Consider the following 15,503-nt stretch of genomic DNA (forward strand, 5'->3'; position numbering starts at 1 on the left):
GTTAGTGTTTAAAACATACTGTGTGGTATAATAGGCTTAAAATACGTTCTTTAAAAAAGAGAGAGAAAACACACACAGAGAGACCAAAAGACTGAAAGAACAGATTCTTTGTGGCGATATGATACCAAATTGTCAACAGGACCTATGGCCATGCCAGGCAAGAAGCCCAGCTGAGCCAGTGACACTGAGGGCCAACCTGATGAGGCCTGCCAAATGAAACTTCTCTCACTTGTTTTTAGTCACCTGCTCTTAGTTTTTTAATCAAACCCATATAGCTAAAGTCACAGAGCTAAACAATATATATCTAAGCTCCCACTGGCTTCCTTATGGATAACATCTCTGACATCTGGGTTGCTTGATAAGGTTTCTTGTTTTTCAGGAAGTTGGGGTCAGTTCCTTTTTGTGTGTTTTTTTGAGACGGAGTCTCGCTCTGTCGCCCAGGTTGGAGTGCAGTGGCAGGATCTCAGCTCACTGCAAGCTCCGCCTCCTGGGTTCAGGCCATTCTCCTGCCTCAGCCTCGCAAGTAGCTGGGACTACAGGCGCCGGCCACCTCGCCCGGCTAGTTTTTTGTATTTTTTAGTGGAGACGGGGTTTCACCGTGTTAGCCAGGATGGTCTCGATCTCCTGACCCCGTGATCCGCTCGTCTCGGCCTCCCAAAGTGCTGGGATTACAGGCTTGAGCCACCGCGCCCGGCCTGGGTCAGTTCTTGTACAGCCGGGACCACCAATCCCTCAACTGGGCCTGCATGAAAGCCTTATGGGTGTCCTTCTGACATCAGAGGGCCAAAACCTCCACTCTCAGATCATGCTCACTCTCAGCTCCACTCTCATCTCAGATGCCCTTTTGTGACCATGTATCCTATGAAGAGCCATGAAGCTTGACTGCCTCACGCAGATCACCCATTGCCAAACTTTTCCTGACCTCCAATCGCCTTTCCCCACACCTCAGACCACCTTGCTCCTCTATCCCATAAATATCCCTAAAACCCATCTTTGGGGAGGCAGATTTGAGATCTGTTCTCCCGTCTCCTCGGCTGGCTGCCTGGTGAATAAACCCTTTCTCTGCTGCAAAACTCATCATCTCAGTGACTGGCGTGCGGCACAGGGCAGCATGGGCCCCATCCGGTATCACCAGACTCCAAAGCCCGCCATCCGAGCTTCTTAAACACTCAGCCTCTACCTTGGGTCCTCAACGCTGATTACACAGCACACCTGCGGAGCTTTGAGAGCTACAAGCCTCCTTTCCTCCCCGCAAAGTCCAGCTGGGCCCTAGTAGAGGATGTTGCAAAAGCTCCCACGATTCAGCTGCGAACCTAGGGATGGGACCCGCTGCTCATGCCGTCCTTCTAGGCCAGAGAGCCCTAAGCTAGGCTGTGTATCAGAATCATCCGCGTGCTGAGAATAATACAGATTCCTGGGCCCCGGCCCAGGTTTACAGAGGCAGGATGCTCAAGGCTGCCCAGCCAGGCTCGGGACTTGGCTCCTCGCAAGTCTTGTCGCGCGCTCGCTGCCCCGCTGGTTCAGGTTGTGAGGCCGACGCGCTCCGCCAGGGGCAACCGGGGCGCTGCGACGCTGCGAGTCGTTTCCGGGCGCGGGCTGGGAGGGAGGAGCGAGGCGGGGCGGGGCGGGGTGTGACCCGGAAGTCAACGGGGCGTTCCGCCCCCCGCGCATGGGGAGGTAGGCTCGGACAGGCCCGCGGAGCTGCAGCAGTCCTTCGTGCCCTCCTCGCCCTCCCCACCGACATCATGCTCCAGTTCCTGGTGAGTGGAGCTGCCGAAGAGCGGGGCCCTCTGCCTGGGGCGTGCCTCGGATCCCATTTCCCCCTCGAGGACTGCCGACCCCGCCGACCCGGCCTGGGCGTGGGTCCCGCGGTCCCTTCGGCCCCCGCTCCTGGTCGTCGCCTCTCAGGGCGGCCGTTTTCTTCCTGCCTCCCCGGAAAATCCCTTTGCCACTATTTTTCTGCAGCCATCCAAGTCCCTAAAACTTTGAGGTGTCAGAGAGTGTGCGTTTCCAGAGCTACTTATTGTGCGCCGCGCCCCGCGCTCATTGTGTAATACTTGTATTAAAGCTTGTGTGGTCCTTGATGTTTTTTCGTAGTCCGCCCCCACTTTCTTTCTGCGCTCCTGTTCCATTACATAGTCGCCGGCGGGTCCCTGCCGTGGAGCCCTGCTAGTTGGCGTTTCTGAGGAGGTAGGAGGGCCAGAAATAAACCGTAAATTAGCCACCTCACGAAGTCCGAGAGGCTAAGTCCTCATCAGACCTTTCAGACTTGGAGGAATGAGTCAGACACTGGTATACACGTAATTTTTCCCGAAATGAGTAAGCATGAGTAAGCAGACTGTTTCTCCTGGCTCCTTATTTGAGTTAAAAACGAGTTTTCTGGCAAAACTGGGTATATTTCAAAGATTGCTTAGTGAAGGTTCCAGGAGGACTTGCTCATCAAATTTTCAAGTGAAAGTTTTTCTGCCAAGCTATTGTGCACTCAAAACTTGGTGCTTTCAACCTCTAATTCCTTTTTTTTTTTTTTTTTTTTTTTTTTGAGACGGAGTCTCGCTATGTCGTCAGGCTGGAGTGCAGTGGCACGATCTCGGCTCACTGGAACCTCCGCCTCCCGGGTTCAAGCACTTCTCTCTCCTCGGCCTCCCGAGTAACTGGAATTACAGGCGCGCACAACGATGCCCGGCTAATTTTTGTATTTTTAGTAGAGACGGGGGTTTCACTGAGGTGGCCAGGCTGGTCTCGAACTCCTGACCTCAAGTGATCAACCCGCCTCAGCCTCCGAAAGTACTGGGATTACAGTCGTGAGCCGCCGCTCCCGCTCGAATGCTGTGTCTTTATTTTTTTTGACGGAGTCTCTCTCTGTCGCCAGGCTGGAGTGCAGTGGAGCAATCTCAGCTCACTGCAACCTCCGCCTCCTGGATTTAAGCGATTCTCCTGCCTCAGAGTAGTAGAAGTAGCTACTCTACTACTCCGGAGTAGCTGGCGCGCGCCAGCAGGCCTAGCTAATTTTTGTGTTTTTAGTAGTGACGGGGTTTCACCCTGTTGACCAGGATGGTCTCCATCTCCTGACCTCGGGATCCGCCTGCCTCAGCCTCCCAAAGTGGTGGGATTACAGGCGGGAGCCTCCGCACCCGCCCCAAATGCTGTATCTTTATCAAAGAGATTAAAACACAAAACGTGCCTCTTCTGTCCTTTTGAAAGATGGTAATGGATTGTTAAATCCAATTAGTCAAAAGAGTGTCCTTAATCTGCCCAGCTAAGACAGGGCTGCTCCTTTGCCTCTAGGAGTTTCTGTAGTGTCCTAACTAGGTGTTAGTTTATGAGTTCAGAATAATGACAGTCATTTTCTTGTAGTAAACACTAGATTAAAAGCGGTATCACTTAGCTCCAGGGTATAGGATGATGTAATTGAGCTGCCTACTGTATCTGTTGCTCATTGATAAACTGAGAGGACATGATTCAGTTACAATTAACTCTCTAAGTGGTTTTGCAGAATGGGTCTGTTTGGTTTTGCAATAAACTTTTACTGTGTGTTAATTTTTTTTTTTTTTTTTTTTTTTAGAGACAAGGTTTCTCTTTGTCACCTAGGCTAGAGTCCAATGGCACAATCATGGCTCAGTGCAGTCTTTAACTCCTGGCCTCAAGCAGTCTTCCCATCTCGGCCTCTTTAGTAGTAGCTAGGACTACAGACCCACACCACCACCCCTGACTGATTTTTAAATTTTTTTTTTTTTTTTTGGTAGAGACAGGTCTCATCTAGGCCTCCTACAGTGTTGGGATTACAGGCGTGAGACACTGTGCCTGGTCATATTCTGACTTGAGAATTCAGAATTCTCAGCGTTTAAGGAGAGATGCTAAAGCTGTCAGTTATATTCCTAGCTCAGAAGTAACTGGAACCCTGATGTTCTCTCACCCTCTGGTCTCCCACCTCACTGCTTTTTTTTTTTTTTTTTTTAATAAGTGGATAGCATTACTTTTCACATTGATTCCACCTCTGTCAAATGAGCCACTGACTCTAAAGTTGAGCAAGTATTTCTCTTTGTGTTCAGTCATTTCATCTATAAAACAATGACCATCACGTTCTAGTGTTTAAGAAGTTAAACTTCAGAGTCAGACTTCTCACTTTGAACCCTGCCTCCCATCATTTTCAAGCTGTGGTAGCGTGGGTGGGCTATTGAAATTTTCTGTGCTGCCATTTCCACATCTGAAAATGCAAACCCACCTCACGGTTTTGTTGTGAGGATTAAAAATGAGTTAACACATTTAATGTGTTAAAACTTAAAAACAGGGGCACTCAACAAGGATTCAGATAGTGTTCAGTTTTTCTTTTGCAGGGTGTCATTTGAACCCTGATTGAGTTTCTTCTCACAAGTGGGGATTAGCTTCTCACAGAAGGGTAGGTGATCGGAAAGGTTTAGAAGTGATGAAACAGCCACAAGTTAAGCAGGTGCATTGTCATTACACATTTGGGAACCCTCTAAGATGTTTCTCCTACAGTTGTGATTTGTGGAGCACAGTTTGAAAACCACTGTATTTGCTTGTGTTGGTGATATCTTCCTTCCATTGTTCATATTCCTCCTCAGGTTAAAATATTTGCCTATTGTCTCTATCTTGAAGAGGCCTTGTTCCTGTGGTTTTTCCCTTTTCTTTTACTGCAGTTTTTTCCCCTTTATTATTATTTTTTTAATAGTAGAGATAGGTTCTCACTATATTGCCCAGGCTGGTCTTGAACTCCTGGGCTGAAGTGATCCTCCCACCTCAGCTTCTCAAAGTGTTGGATTATGGGCTTGAGCCACTACTCCTAGACTGTTTTTACAAAATGCATCGCTTCAGGAATTTGCATGTCATCTTTGCGCAGGGGCCATTCTGATCTCTGTATCATTGCAGTTTTAGTATATGTGCTGCCAAAGTGAGCACCCCCCCCTTTCTTTTACCACAGGAAAAGACACCTCTTTGCAGATAGTAACCAACACTACCTGAGGAAAGCTACTGCTTCCTTATTCGTAAGGTTTAGCTAGAGTTATTTTAAGGATGCTTTCGGAGGGAAGCTAACATGATGGCACTGCTGGGGGCTTTGTGCACACTGCCTATGATGCTGTTATTGTAATTTATTGCTTTTGTTTGTTTGTTTGTTTTTGAGACAATCTCTGTCACCCAGGCTGGAGTGTAGTGGTGCCATCTTGGCTCACTGCACCCTCCGCCTCCTGGGTTCAAGTGCTTCTCCTACCTCAGCCTCCCAAGTAGCTGGGATTATAGGCATGTGCCACTACGCCTGGCTAATTTTATTTTTTTAGTAAAGATGGGGTTTTACTGTGTTGGCCAGGCTAGCCTCGAACGCCTGACCTCAAGTCATTTACCCACCTCGGCCTCCCAAAGTGCTGGGATTACAGGCGTGAGCCACTGCACCTGGCTGGTTTTCCTATTATCCTTTTTACCTTCCTGAATACTCTTCATGGTCCCACTCTGATATTTTTCCATGAGGCCCTCCTGATGACTTATGCTCCTGAAACCTTTACACTATTATGTCTTTGTTTTGTTTTGTGTTTGAGACAGAGTCCTCTGTCATCCAGGCTGGAATGCTGTGGTGCAATCTTAGCTCACTGCAACCAATGCCTCCTGGGTTCAGGCAATTCTCGTGCCTTACCCTCCCAAGCAGCTGGGATTACAGACGTGTGCCACCATCCACAGCTAATTTTTGTATTTTTAGTAGACACAGGGTTTCGCCATGTTGGCTAGGTTGGTCTCAAACTCCTAGCCTCATGTGATCTGCCCGCCTCCGCCTCCCAAAGTGCTGGGATGACAGGTGTGAGCACCGTGCCTGGCCTTACACTATTTCACTGTTATGATCCATTTCCTCATTTATTTAGGTCTCATGTCTTTTCATTAACTTCTGAATAATTATCGTGCACCTTGTTTGTTATGTTTATTTCTATTTTGTTAATTATTTCACCAGTTGATGGTCGTTCAGTATGTTTCCACTTTTGGCTATGATGAGTAATCTTGCTAGAAATATTTGTGTGCAGGTTTTTGTGTGGATGTGTATTTTAGTTCTCTTGGGTATATACCCTAAGGTGGGATTGCTGCATCATGTGGTAACTTTATGCTCAACTCTTTGAGGAACTTTTGGACTGTTTTCCAGAGTAGCTGCACCATTTTACATTTTCACCAGTAATGTATGACAGTTTCAATTTCTCCACATCCTCGCCAACATTTGTTGTAGCTGTTATTGTTTTAAAACAATTCTAGTGGGTGTGACGTGGTTCCTTATTACGGTTTTGCTTTGTATTTCCTCAGTCATTAATGATGTTGAGCATCTTTTCATGTGCTTGTTGACTATTTGTATCTTTGGAGAAATCCTTTCATGTCATTTGCCCATTTTAATTTTAATTTAATTTAATTTATTTATTTTTGAGACGGAGTCGCGCTGTGTCGCTCAGGCTGGAGTGCAGTGGTGCAATCTCAGCTCACTACAGCCTCTGCTTCCTGGGTTCGAGCAGTTTCTCCTGCCTCAGCCTCCCAAGTAGCTGGGACTACAGGCATCCACCACCATGCTTGGCTGATTTTTGTATTTTTAGTAGAGACGGGGTTTCACCAAGTTGGCCAGGCTGGTGTTGAACTCCTGACCTCAGGTGATCCACCCACCTTGGCCTCCCAAAGTGTGGCATTACAGGCGTGAACCACTGTGCCTGACCAATTTGCCCATTTTTAAATTGAGTTTTTTTGTGTCATTCAGTTGTAAGAATTATTTATATATTCTGGATGCAGATCTCTTATCAGATATATATATTTGAAAATATTTTATCTCATTTTGTGTGTTGTCTTTTGACTTTCTTGATGGTATTCTCTGAAACACAGACATTTTTAATTTTGATGAAGTCCAATTTTTTTTTTTTTTTTTTTTTGGTTGCTTGTACTTCTGGTGTCATATCTGAGAAAACTATTTGCCCAGCCCCACTCATGAAGGTTTACGCCTATGATTTCTTCGAAGAGTTTTATAGTTTTAGCTCTTACATTTAGGTCTTTAATCTATTTTGAGTTAATTTTTGTATATAGTGTGAGGTGGCAGTCCAACTTTATTCTTTGCATGTGGATATCCCATTGTCCCAGCACCATTTCTTGAAAAGATTATTCCCAGCACCATTTCTTGGAAAGACCGTTCTTTCCATATTGAGTGCCTTGGCACTCTTGTTGAAAATCACTTGACCATAATAAGCCTTTATGGTGTATTCCTGGGCTCTCCACTCTATTCCATTGATCTTTATTGATCAATAGAAACAATTCAGTCTTGTTTGTTTGCCACCACAGTAATCAGCTTTTCTTTAACAGGTACTTGGTTTTCTTAAAAAAAAAAAAAAAATTACCTTTTTTAATTCCTACATCTTTTCATCATCTAGTAGGTCCTTGCTTCCTTAGCCTTTTCTGAGTATAGGTACCAGGAGAATGCTTCTCAGGCAGTGCTTTCATCATGTTGCTGCGGGCAAAGGGTAGTCAGTGGCTCCCTACCACAACTACATGTGAAGGAAACTCCCCTGCCTCTGTCGCCCAGGCTGGAGTGCAGTGGCATGATCTCAGCTCGCTGTAACCTCTACCTCCTGGGCTCAAGTGATCCTCCCACCACAGCCTCCAGAGTAGCTGGGACTACAGATGTATGCCACCACACTCGGCTGATTTTGCATTTTGTTGGTAGAGATGTAGTTTCACCATGATGCCCACGCTGGTCTCAAACTCTTGGGCTCAGGTTCTCCTCTCGCCTTGTCCTCCCAAAGTGCTGGGATTACAAGCATAGTCATTGTGCCTGGCTGCCCTACCTGCTGTTTGAAGCCCATCATCTAGCCCTGCCCAGCTTTCCATACTTAATTCTCTCCATTCTTTAACTCAAATCCTCTTTTCCAGTCAGGCCTGTTTCTTTTATGCCAGTCATCACATCTCCATTCCCATCTTGTGCCTTGATATTCCACATTCAGTTTTCTTCGCATTTCCCTTGCCAGTTGTATTAGTCCATTTTTCACACTGCTGATGAAGACATACCCGAGACTGGGTAATTTATAGGGAAAAAGGGTTTAATGGACTTACAGTTCCACATGGTTGGGTAGGCCTCACAATCATGGCAGAAAGCAAGGAGGAGCAAGTCACGTCTTACATGGACAAAGAGAGAGCTTGTGCAGGGGAACTCTTCTTTATAAAACCATCAGATCTCATGAGACTTACTATCATGAGAGCAGCATGGGAAATACCTGCCCCCATGATTCACTTGCCTCCCACTGGGTCCCTCCCACAATATGTAGGAATTCAAGATGAGATTTGGGTGGGGACACAGCCAAACCATATCACCAGTTTAAATGTGAACACTTAGCATATTTAGAGCCTTTAATGTCAACCTGAGGTACATATTTTTCAAGTATGATTTCTTAAAAGAATCACTTCTGTATTATTCATTTTGCCACTTAATGCATGGCCTAGTTCTGATTTTTGGAGCATCTGTTAACGTTGAAAATCCTGTGCAGGGTCCTGCCTTCTGTTGTTATACAACTATTTTACCTAGCATTTCTTCCTATTCATCATATAAGTTATCTAAGGGCAGAGATAATTTCTAATCCTTTCATGGGGCTAAATATGAGGTTGATTTTTAGTATATTAAGGTCTGCAGTCCCTTAATCAAAATCTTTAGGGGCCGTATGTATTTGGGAAATCAGATTTCTTTTAGATTTTAGAAAAGTATTAAGCTGTATCATGTACCTTGGTACTTAACACCCCCAGCAGCATCTGGGATAGCACTTTGTAATCAAATGTATTAAAATTTTTGCTGTGAGACATATTCTCCAGTGAGGAGGTCTAAGGCAGGATCCTATATTTAAAGATTTCTATTGCTATAGCAAAAAATGATTATTCACACTAAAATGTGATAATGACTATAAATAGTCTGCTATTAGTTCAGGTCAGGTATGCTTTTGCTACCAAATGAGTTATGATGTAATGTAGTTTGGATTGAGTTGAGTTTCAGAATTGTGGATAATGGATTGTGGAGCTTCACTGATTCTTAGTGTACTCTCTATTTATAGAGCTGACAATGCAATTCTTCTGTTGTGTACTGCTCTGTGCCAGTCTAGACTTCCCTTTTAGGGCTCTTAGCTCCAGCATCTTCTTCCCATCTATTTTTCCTGTACACTACTTTCCTCATCTCAGTCCTCTGTTTTCAAACTTGCAGTGTTGTACCATTAATTGTCCCCAATGTTCCTGTGAAAAGAAGCTACTTTTTCTTACCCCTAAAGTCTCAAAATTATTGCAGAGAGGGTGTGATAGTAATGCACTTAGTATTGAGCTTGGGAAGAAAGCATTGCACTCCTTATGCCACAGTCTTCTCTACAGGGAATGCTAACAGGTGACCATGTAGGGGAAGCAGGGCATTGTGATGGCATTCACCTGACAGAACTACTGATGAGGTTTCCAGGTCTTGGCCTGGAAGAAGGTAGGCATTCTTGGCCTACAAAGAGGTTTCAGACTCATCCAAGACCTCCTTATAATCTGACTCCAGTCTAACCTCTCAGACTGAGTCACTGTTCCTCAGATTTAGGTTTTTTTGTGTGTGTGTAAACATACCTATTGACCATCCCCTGAACAACATACTGTATATGCTTTTCTGGCTTCATGAATTTTTCCCTTAGTGACATTTTTCTTGTGTATTTAATCTTACAGTACCCCTTTGGTAGATCTGGTAGTATTCAGAAACATTTCTCTTAGTGACATTTTTCTTATGTATTTAATCTTACAGTACCCCTTTGGTAGATCTGGTAGTATTCTGAAACTGGAATTGGATATGACTTGTTTAGAGGCTTATGGTTTTTGTTTTGTGTTGTGTTTTAAACTAATCATGAGTTTTTCATGTGCCCTGATGCCTGGCGAAGTTGCCAAAGTGAAGCCACGTTAGACATGCCACATTTATTTAGAGACAGATATGGTAAGAACTAGGAATCTTAGAATGTTAGAGCTGGACATTACATTGTGAGTATAATGTTTTATAAATCAGGAAGCTCAAATCAGCAAAGCTCCAGAGAGGTTAAGTGTCTTGCTCTAGGCACACCGCCTGATAGTGGTGGAACCAGAACTCGATTTTTTTTTTGAAAGTTTTTAAATCCCATGTTTTTTCTTTTTGGTGTTAGAGCTAATACTTTCATTTGATTTTTTTTTTCTCTTCTTTTAAGCAAATTTAATACTCCTTCTGGATTTGGAAAACCTCTTCCTACCTGGTTTCATCCCATAGGAGAAAAAAATCATTCTGCTTCAAGGTGCAACACTGGTAAAAGTAGGATTTTGCAGGCCATATCTGATTAATCAAATGATCAGAATGGTCTATGAGTAGAGATTAGATAGCCTCTTCTATGTTTCTTATTGCTGATAACAAACCAATTTAAATTATGCTTTTGGTGTTTCAAGCTTAGTAAGTTTAAAGCGTACTAAGAACCTAGCTGCATTCTGTTCCCTATGTGCATCTCCAACTTGAAGATAAGGTTCAGTCATGCCATGTGTGATTGATGGTGTTAAGTGCCGCACTTTATTTTTTTAAAACCTCTCTGCTGTGTATTGATTGAATAAAAGCAACACTGATTAAAGAAAATGATGAAAACAATTCGGGCTAGTTTGAATTTATAAAATGAAAAATTAAGCTCCAGATGGAGCCTCTTAATTACCAGAGGAAAACAGGGAATTATTATCATTAAAACTCAAAGCTGAGGAGCCTTGGCCCTTTTGGGTATATCTAAATTTTCATGAACCAGTTTTTGTTTAGGAAAATAGTCACCAAATGGGATAAATATTTAAAGTTTTCTAAATGTTGCACCTGTCTCTTGTCACTGTGTTTCCCACCGACCTTAAATGTCCTGCCAGACTGTACCTGTTAGCATGTTAGACTGTACTTGTGGCAGAGTGCTAAGCCGTATGTGCTCTCAGTGGTGTGTCAGAGTTTTCTCTTCTTTTCTGTCATCACATATTTTAGTTTTTGAGTGTGAAGCTAATGTAGATTGTCTTGTCCTCCTTGTTGTGAATGCCCTTGGAGAAGTCCCTTCCCATCCTGGGCCTCAAGTTCCTCTGTTTGAACTATGAAGAGATTGTAAATTTTGAAGAGTCCCTTCATTCTCTGAGATCCTATGATTTGGCTGAATATTTATTTATTTATTTATTTATTTATTTTTATTTTTTTTTGAGACGGAGTCTTGCTCTGTCGCCCAGGCTGGAGTGCAGTGGCCGGATCTCAGATCACTGCAAGCTCCGCCTCCCAGGTTCAGGCCATTCTCCTGCCTCAGCCTCCGGAGTAGCTGGGACTATAGGCGCCCGCCACCTTGCCTGGCTAGTTTTTTGTATTTTTTAGTAGAGACGGGGTTTCACCGTGTTAGCCAGGATAGTCTCGATCTCCTGACCTCGTGATCTGCCCGTGTCGGCCTCCCAAAGTGCTGGGATTACAGGCTTGAGCTACCGTGCCCGGCTGAATATTTATTTATTTATTTTGAGATGGAGTCTTGCTCTGTCTCCCAGGCTGGAGTGCAGTGGCATGATCTCAGCTCACTGCAACCTCTGCCTCCCGGTTTCAAGTGATTCTTCTGCTTCAGCCTCCCGAGTAGCTGGAATTACAGGTGTGAGCCACCCCGCCTGGCTAATTTTTGTATTTTTAGTAGAGACGAAGTTTCACCATGTTGGCCAGGCTGGTCTCAAACTCCTGACCTCAAGTGATCCACCACTTTGGCCTCCCAAAGTGCCGGGATTATAGGTGTGAGCCTCTGTGCCCAGCCTTGAGTGAATACTTTAAAAATTGAATAACTTTTATTTGATTTAAAAAGGAATAACAATATCCATAACTAAAAAAAGACAAAAAATTGCAGCATTCAACAAGAAAAATGTGAACTTTGGCTTGAGTTTCCAGAACTTGTAGTCAAGTATTTATGTGAGTTGTGAGGGGATAAGAGAATTTAGGGTAGATTTATACAGTGTTACCATTTATTATTTTTTGCAGTTTTATTTTTTTCTTATGTTTGGTTGGTGTCACCATTTATTCTTTTGTATAGTCTTTAGCCTCTGGAGAGGGCATCTCTGTGTTTATAGAAGAAAAATGTGACTCTCATGTTCTACACAGCCCTAGACTGGACATTAAGGTCTTCTAACTGTCCTAAGCTTCTTAGGAAGATACTGTCTTTGTATTTTAATTTGGAATCATACTGGCACAGGACTCAGTATGCACTGTAACTCTTACTATTCTATTTTTTCAGCTTGGATTTACATTGGGCAACATGGTTGGAATGTATCTGGCTCAGAACTATGACGTAAGTGGCCATATCCATGACTACCTTGATTCCATGTAACTGTTTTAGAGTGACTTTTCTTTGTTTGAGGTAAGGTGTGACTTCCAGCATAAATGAGGTCCATAGGGCTGAGGCTCCTGAATATTGTAGAATGGTTTGCCATTGTTTGAAAAAGTAATACAGCTCATGAAACATCTGTCCTCCGTATCACCACAAGAGGGAAAAATCCCTTCAGTTCAGCTGGGCTCATGATGATCCTCAGCGGTGACTTGTTAGCCCAGAGTAATATTAAGTTGGGCTCTTAAAATTCTTTGGGAAATCATGTGATAAGTGAGAATTTAAAGATTAATTGGATAATATTTTCAGCCCCACTACCCAGTAGTGGAGATAACTTAGAATCTTGGAGATGCATCTGGGTAGGGGGACTGAAAAATATAGATCTGTATCCCATCTTCAAAATTCTAAGGGTAGCACATTTGAGGACAGAGTTTTGTGAAGCTGTATTAACCTCACTTTATAGAAGGCGATGTTGAAAACCAGGTGGTGCAGCAGCCTAAGAATGGGGATTCTGGACAGGTGTTTGAAAAAGACAAGCAAGGGAAACATGATATTGATTTGTTTTGTTGTAAAGCTTTTTGTATGACAAAGGGAGTTCCTTTGTCAACCTTCGTTTGAGTCATATAGTTTTCTAGGCAAAGGCTATATTATGTCACATTTATTGTTTATACCTACAACCTTTACTTGGCACCAGATTGAGCGGAAGTGGGTATACAAAAGTAGAAGTGGCTTTCAGAGAGGAGCATACTTATCTGACAACTTCTGATATCTTTCTATGCAGTTATGAGGCTAAGAAATAGCACTATCGGCGGGTTTTTTTTTTTTTTTTTTGAGACGGAGTCTTGCTCTGTCGCCCAGGCTGGAGTGCAGTGGCCGGATCTCAGCTCACTGCAAGCTCCGCCTCCCGGGTTTACACCATTCTCCTGCCTCAGCCTCCTGAGTAGCTGGGACTACAGGCGCCCGCCACCTCGCCCGGCTAGTTTTTTGTATTTTTTTTAGTAGAGACGGGGTTTCACCGGGTTAGCCAGGATGGTCTCGATCTCCTGACCTTGTGATCCGCCCATCTAGGCCTCCCAAAGTGCTGGGATTACAGGCTTGAGCCACCGCGCCCGGCCTCGGCCAGGTTTAGTGGCTCACGCCTGTAATCCTAGCACTTTGGGAGGCTGAGGTGGGCAGATTGCTTGAGCTCAGGAGTTTCAGACCAGCCTGGGCAATGTGGCGAAAGCTCATCTTTACAAAAAATACAAAAATTAGCCAGGCGTGGTGGCGTGTCCGTGGTCATGCGGGACTGGGGCGGGAAGGATCGCTTGAGCTCTGGAGGTCAATCCTACAGTGACCTATGTTTGCACCATTGCGCTCCAGCCTGAGTGACAGAGACCCTATCTCAAAAAAGAAAGCCAGAAGAACCACTGTTTAGCAGATCTCTTTCGGAGGAAGATAAAAGCTTGTAAAACCATTTATCTTTGGAGGAAAAGAAGTACAAGAATATTGATTAGGTTGATGCAAAATTATAATAATCTTTTTTCTCTTTAAAGATACCAAACCTGGCTAAAAAACTTGAAGACATTAAAAAGGACTTGGATGCCAAGAAGAAACCCCCTAGTGCATGAGACTGCCTCCAGCACTGCCTTCGGGATACACTGATTCTACTGCTCTTGAGGGCCTCCTTTACCATCTGAACCAAAAGCTTTTGTTTTCGTCTCCAGCCTCAGCACTTCTCTTCTTTGCTAGACCCTGTGTTTTTTGCTTAGAGCAAGCAAAATGGGGCCCCAATTTGAGAACTACCCTACATTTCCAACATACTCACCTCTTCCCATATTCCCTTTCCAACTGCATGGGAGGTTCTAAGACTGGAATTATGGTGCTAGATTAGTAAACATGACTTTTAATGAATAGCGTCTTCTTTATTGTTTGCGATTTTTACTACCTTTTGTCAAGAGAAAAATTGATGAGTTTTGTATAGCTGGTCAGATACAAATAATAGTGACTTCACAGTTTAGCAGTTATAATGGGTACTTTTTAAACATTTGGTACTAAATTATGTTGCTGCAAAGTAATTAAAATTAATATCTAGAGCTAGTTTTTGGTGAATTATTCATTTCTTTTGTACTACTGTTAGGCAGCTCCGTAGTTGCTAATTTAACCAATGAGTCAATTTGCTGTTCATTAACTAAGAAATGATTTTGAGAATCCTGTCAGGAATTGGGGAATGAAAAAATATGCAAAATAATGGTCTTTGTCCCAGTAGAGTTCGTAGTCTATTTAGTGTGCATGTTTTTCTTTAATGATGTATTTGATCTGACTTTTCCTTCTCAGAAGAATCGTACTTGGGATTACAGGTACATTTGATGTTATATGATGGATAAGTGAAAAGTTTTTAAAGGAGATTTTATACCTTTTCACATTAAAAAAGGTATTTATACTATTACTTTGTAGTGATTCTCTTAAGAAAAAATGTAGCCCAAATGTATAGTAAAATCAGCAGCTCAAGAAGAATTTCTGCTTCTCTTTGTAGTTGATGCTTTGTTTTTTCCTGCAGTCAGAAATTCCCTGAATTTGTCAAATGTATAATCAGCTTGTATTGTTTTTAAATTTTAAAAAAATTGAATAATTAACTTTTCCCATAGGACAAGATACAAAAGTAATTTCATGTAAAGGGCCTTTCCCACCCCTGTTCTCTGGCTTCTGGCTCCTCTTTGCCTTATACTTTTGAGAAAGAGTCTGTGCCTAAACAAACATGTGTAACACAAATAGTATCCACAGAGGTCTGACCCTCGTCTTCTTTTTTTTTAATGGAGATCATTCTATATCAGCAAGTAAGTAGCAAGGAACCTCATTCTTTTTTTGACTGCCTAATATTTTTTTGAATAGATACAACATAATTGATTTAATCTGCTACTGGTAAATGCTTAGGTTGTTCTTTTGCTGTTACAATGATAACCTCATTCCTAATGTTATTAAACATATCGATTCAGGATAGAGCTATAAGATAAAGTCCTAAAAGTATAATTTAGACTAAATGTAAATATCCATTTCACTAGCTGTTTTGTTTCAGAGGGCTTGTTCAGCAGCTTCACTAATAATGCCATTTTTGAAGACATGGTAGGTTCAGAATCAATACACTGGCAGAATTGTTCAGAGCATCTTTTTTCAGACAGT

The 15,503-nt window shown here is 43.1% G+C and overlaps 1 protein-coding gene and 1 non-coding gene across 2 annotated transcripts; one reads left to right on the top strand and one right to left on the bottom strand.

Moving 5' to 3' along the window:
* Window positions 1–1,445: 1,445 nt before the first annotated feature.
* STMP1 (short transmembrane mitochondrial protein 1) lies at window positions 1,446–14,237 on the top strand. Its single transcript, XM_023190099.2, has 3 exons — window positions 1,446–1,760; window positions 12,255–12,308; window positions 13,880–14,237. The coding sequence occupies exons 1-3, from the start codon at window positions 1,446–1,448 to the stop codon at window positions 13,952–13,954; spliced, it is 444 nt and encodes a 147-aa protein (XP_023045867.2). The 3' UTR covers window positions 13,955–14,237.
* On the bottom strand, window positions 4,814–4,917 carry LOC111524807. The gene has a single exon (XR_002725877.1). It is a non-coding gene; the product is annotated as a U6 spliceosomal RNA (small nuclear RNA).
* Window positions 14,238–15,503: the final 1,266 nt, after the last annotated feature.

The sequence above is a fragment of the Piliocolobus tephrosceles genome, chromosome 8 (genome assembly GCF_002776525.5).
Source record: "Piliocolobus tephrosceles isolate RC106 chromosome 8, ASM277652v3, whole genome shotgun sequence".
Taxonomy (NCBI): domain Eukaryota; kingdom Metazoa; phylum Chordata; class Mammalia; order Primates; family Cercopithecidae; genus Piliocolobus; species Piliocolobus tephrosceles.

Coding starts and splice junctions, on each gene's coding strand:
- STMP1 (XM_023190099.2), top strand. CDS start 1,446: ATGCTCAAGGCTGCCCAGCCAGGCTCGGGACTTGGCTCCTCGCAAGTC. Junction 1,761..12,254: donor ACATCATGCTCCAGTTCCTG/GTGAGTGGAGCT, acceptor CTATTTTTTCAG/CTTGGATTTACATTGGGCAA. Junction 12,309..13,879: donor ATCTGGCTCAGAACTATGAC/GTAAGTGGCCAT, acceptor TTCTCTTTAAAG/ATACCAAACCTGGCTAAAAA.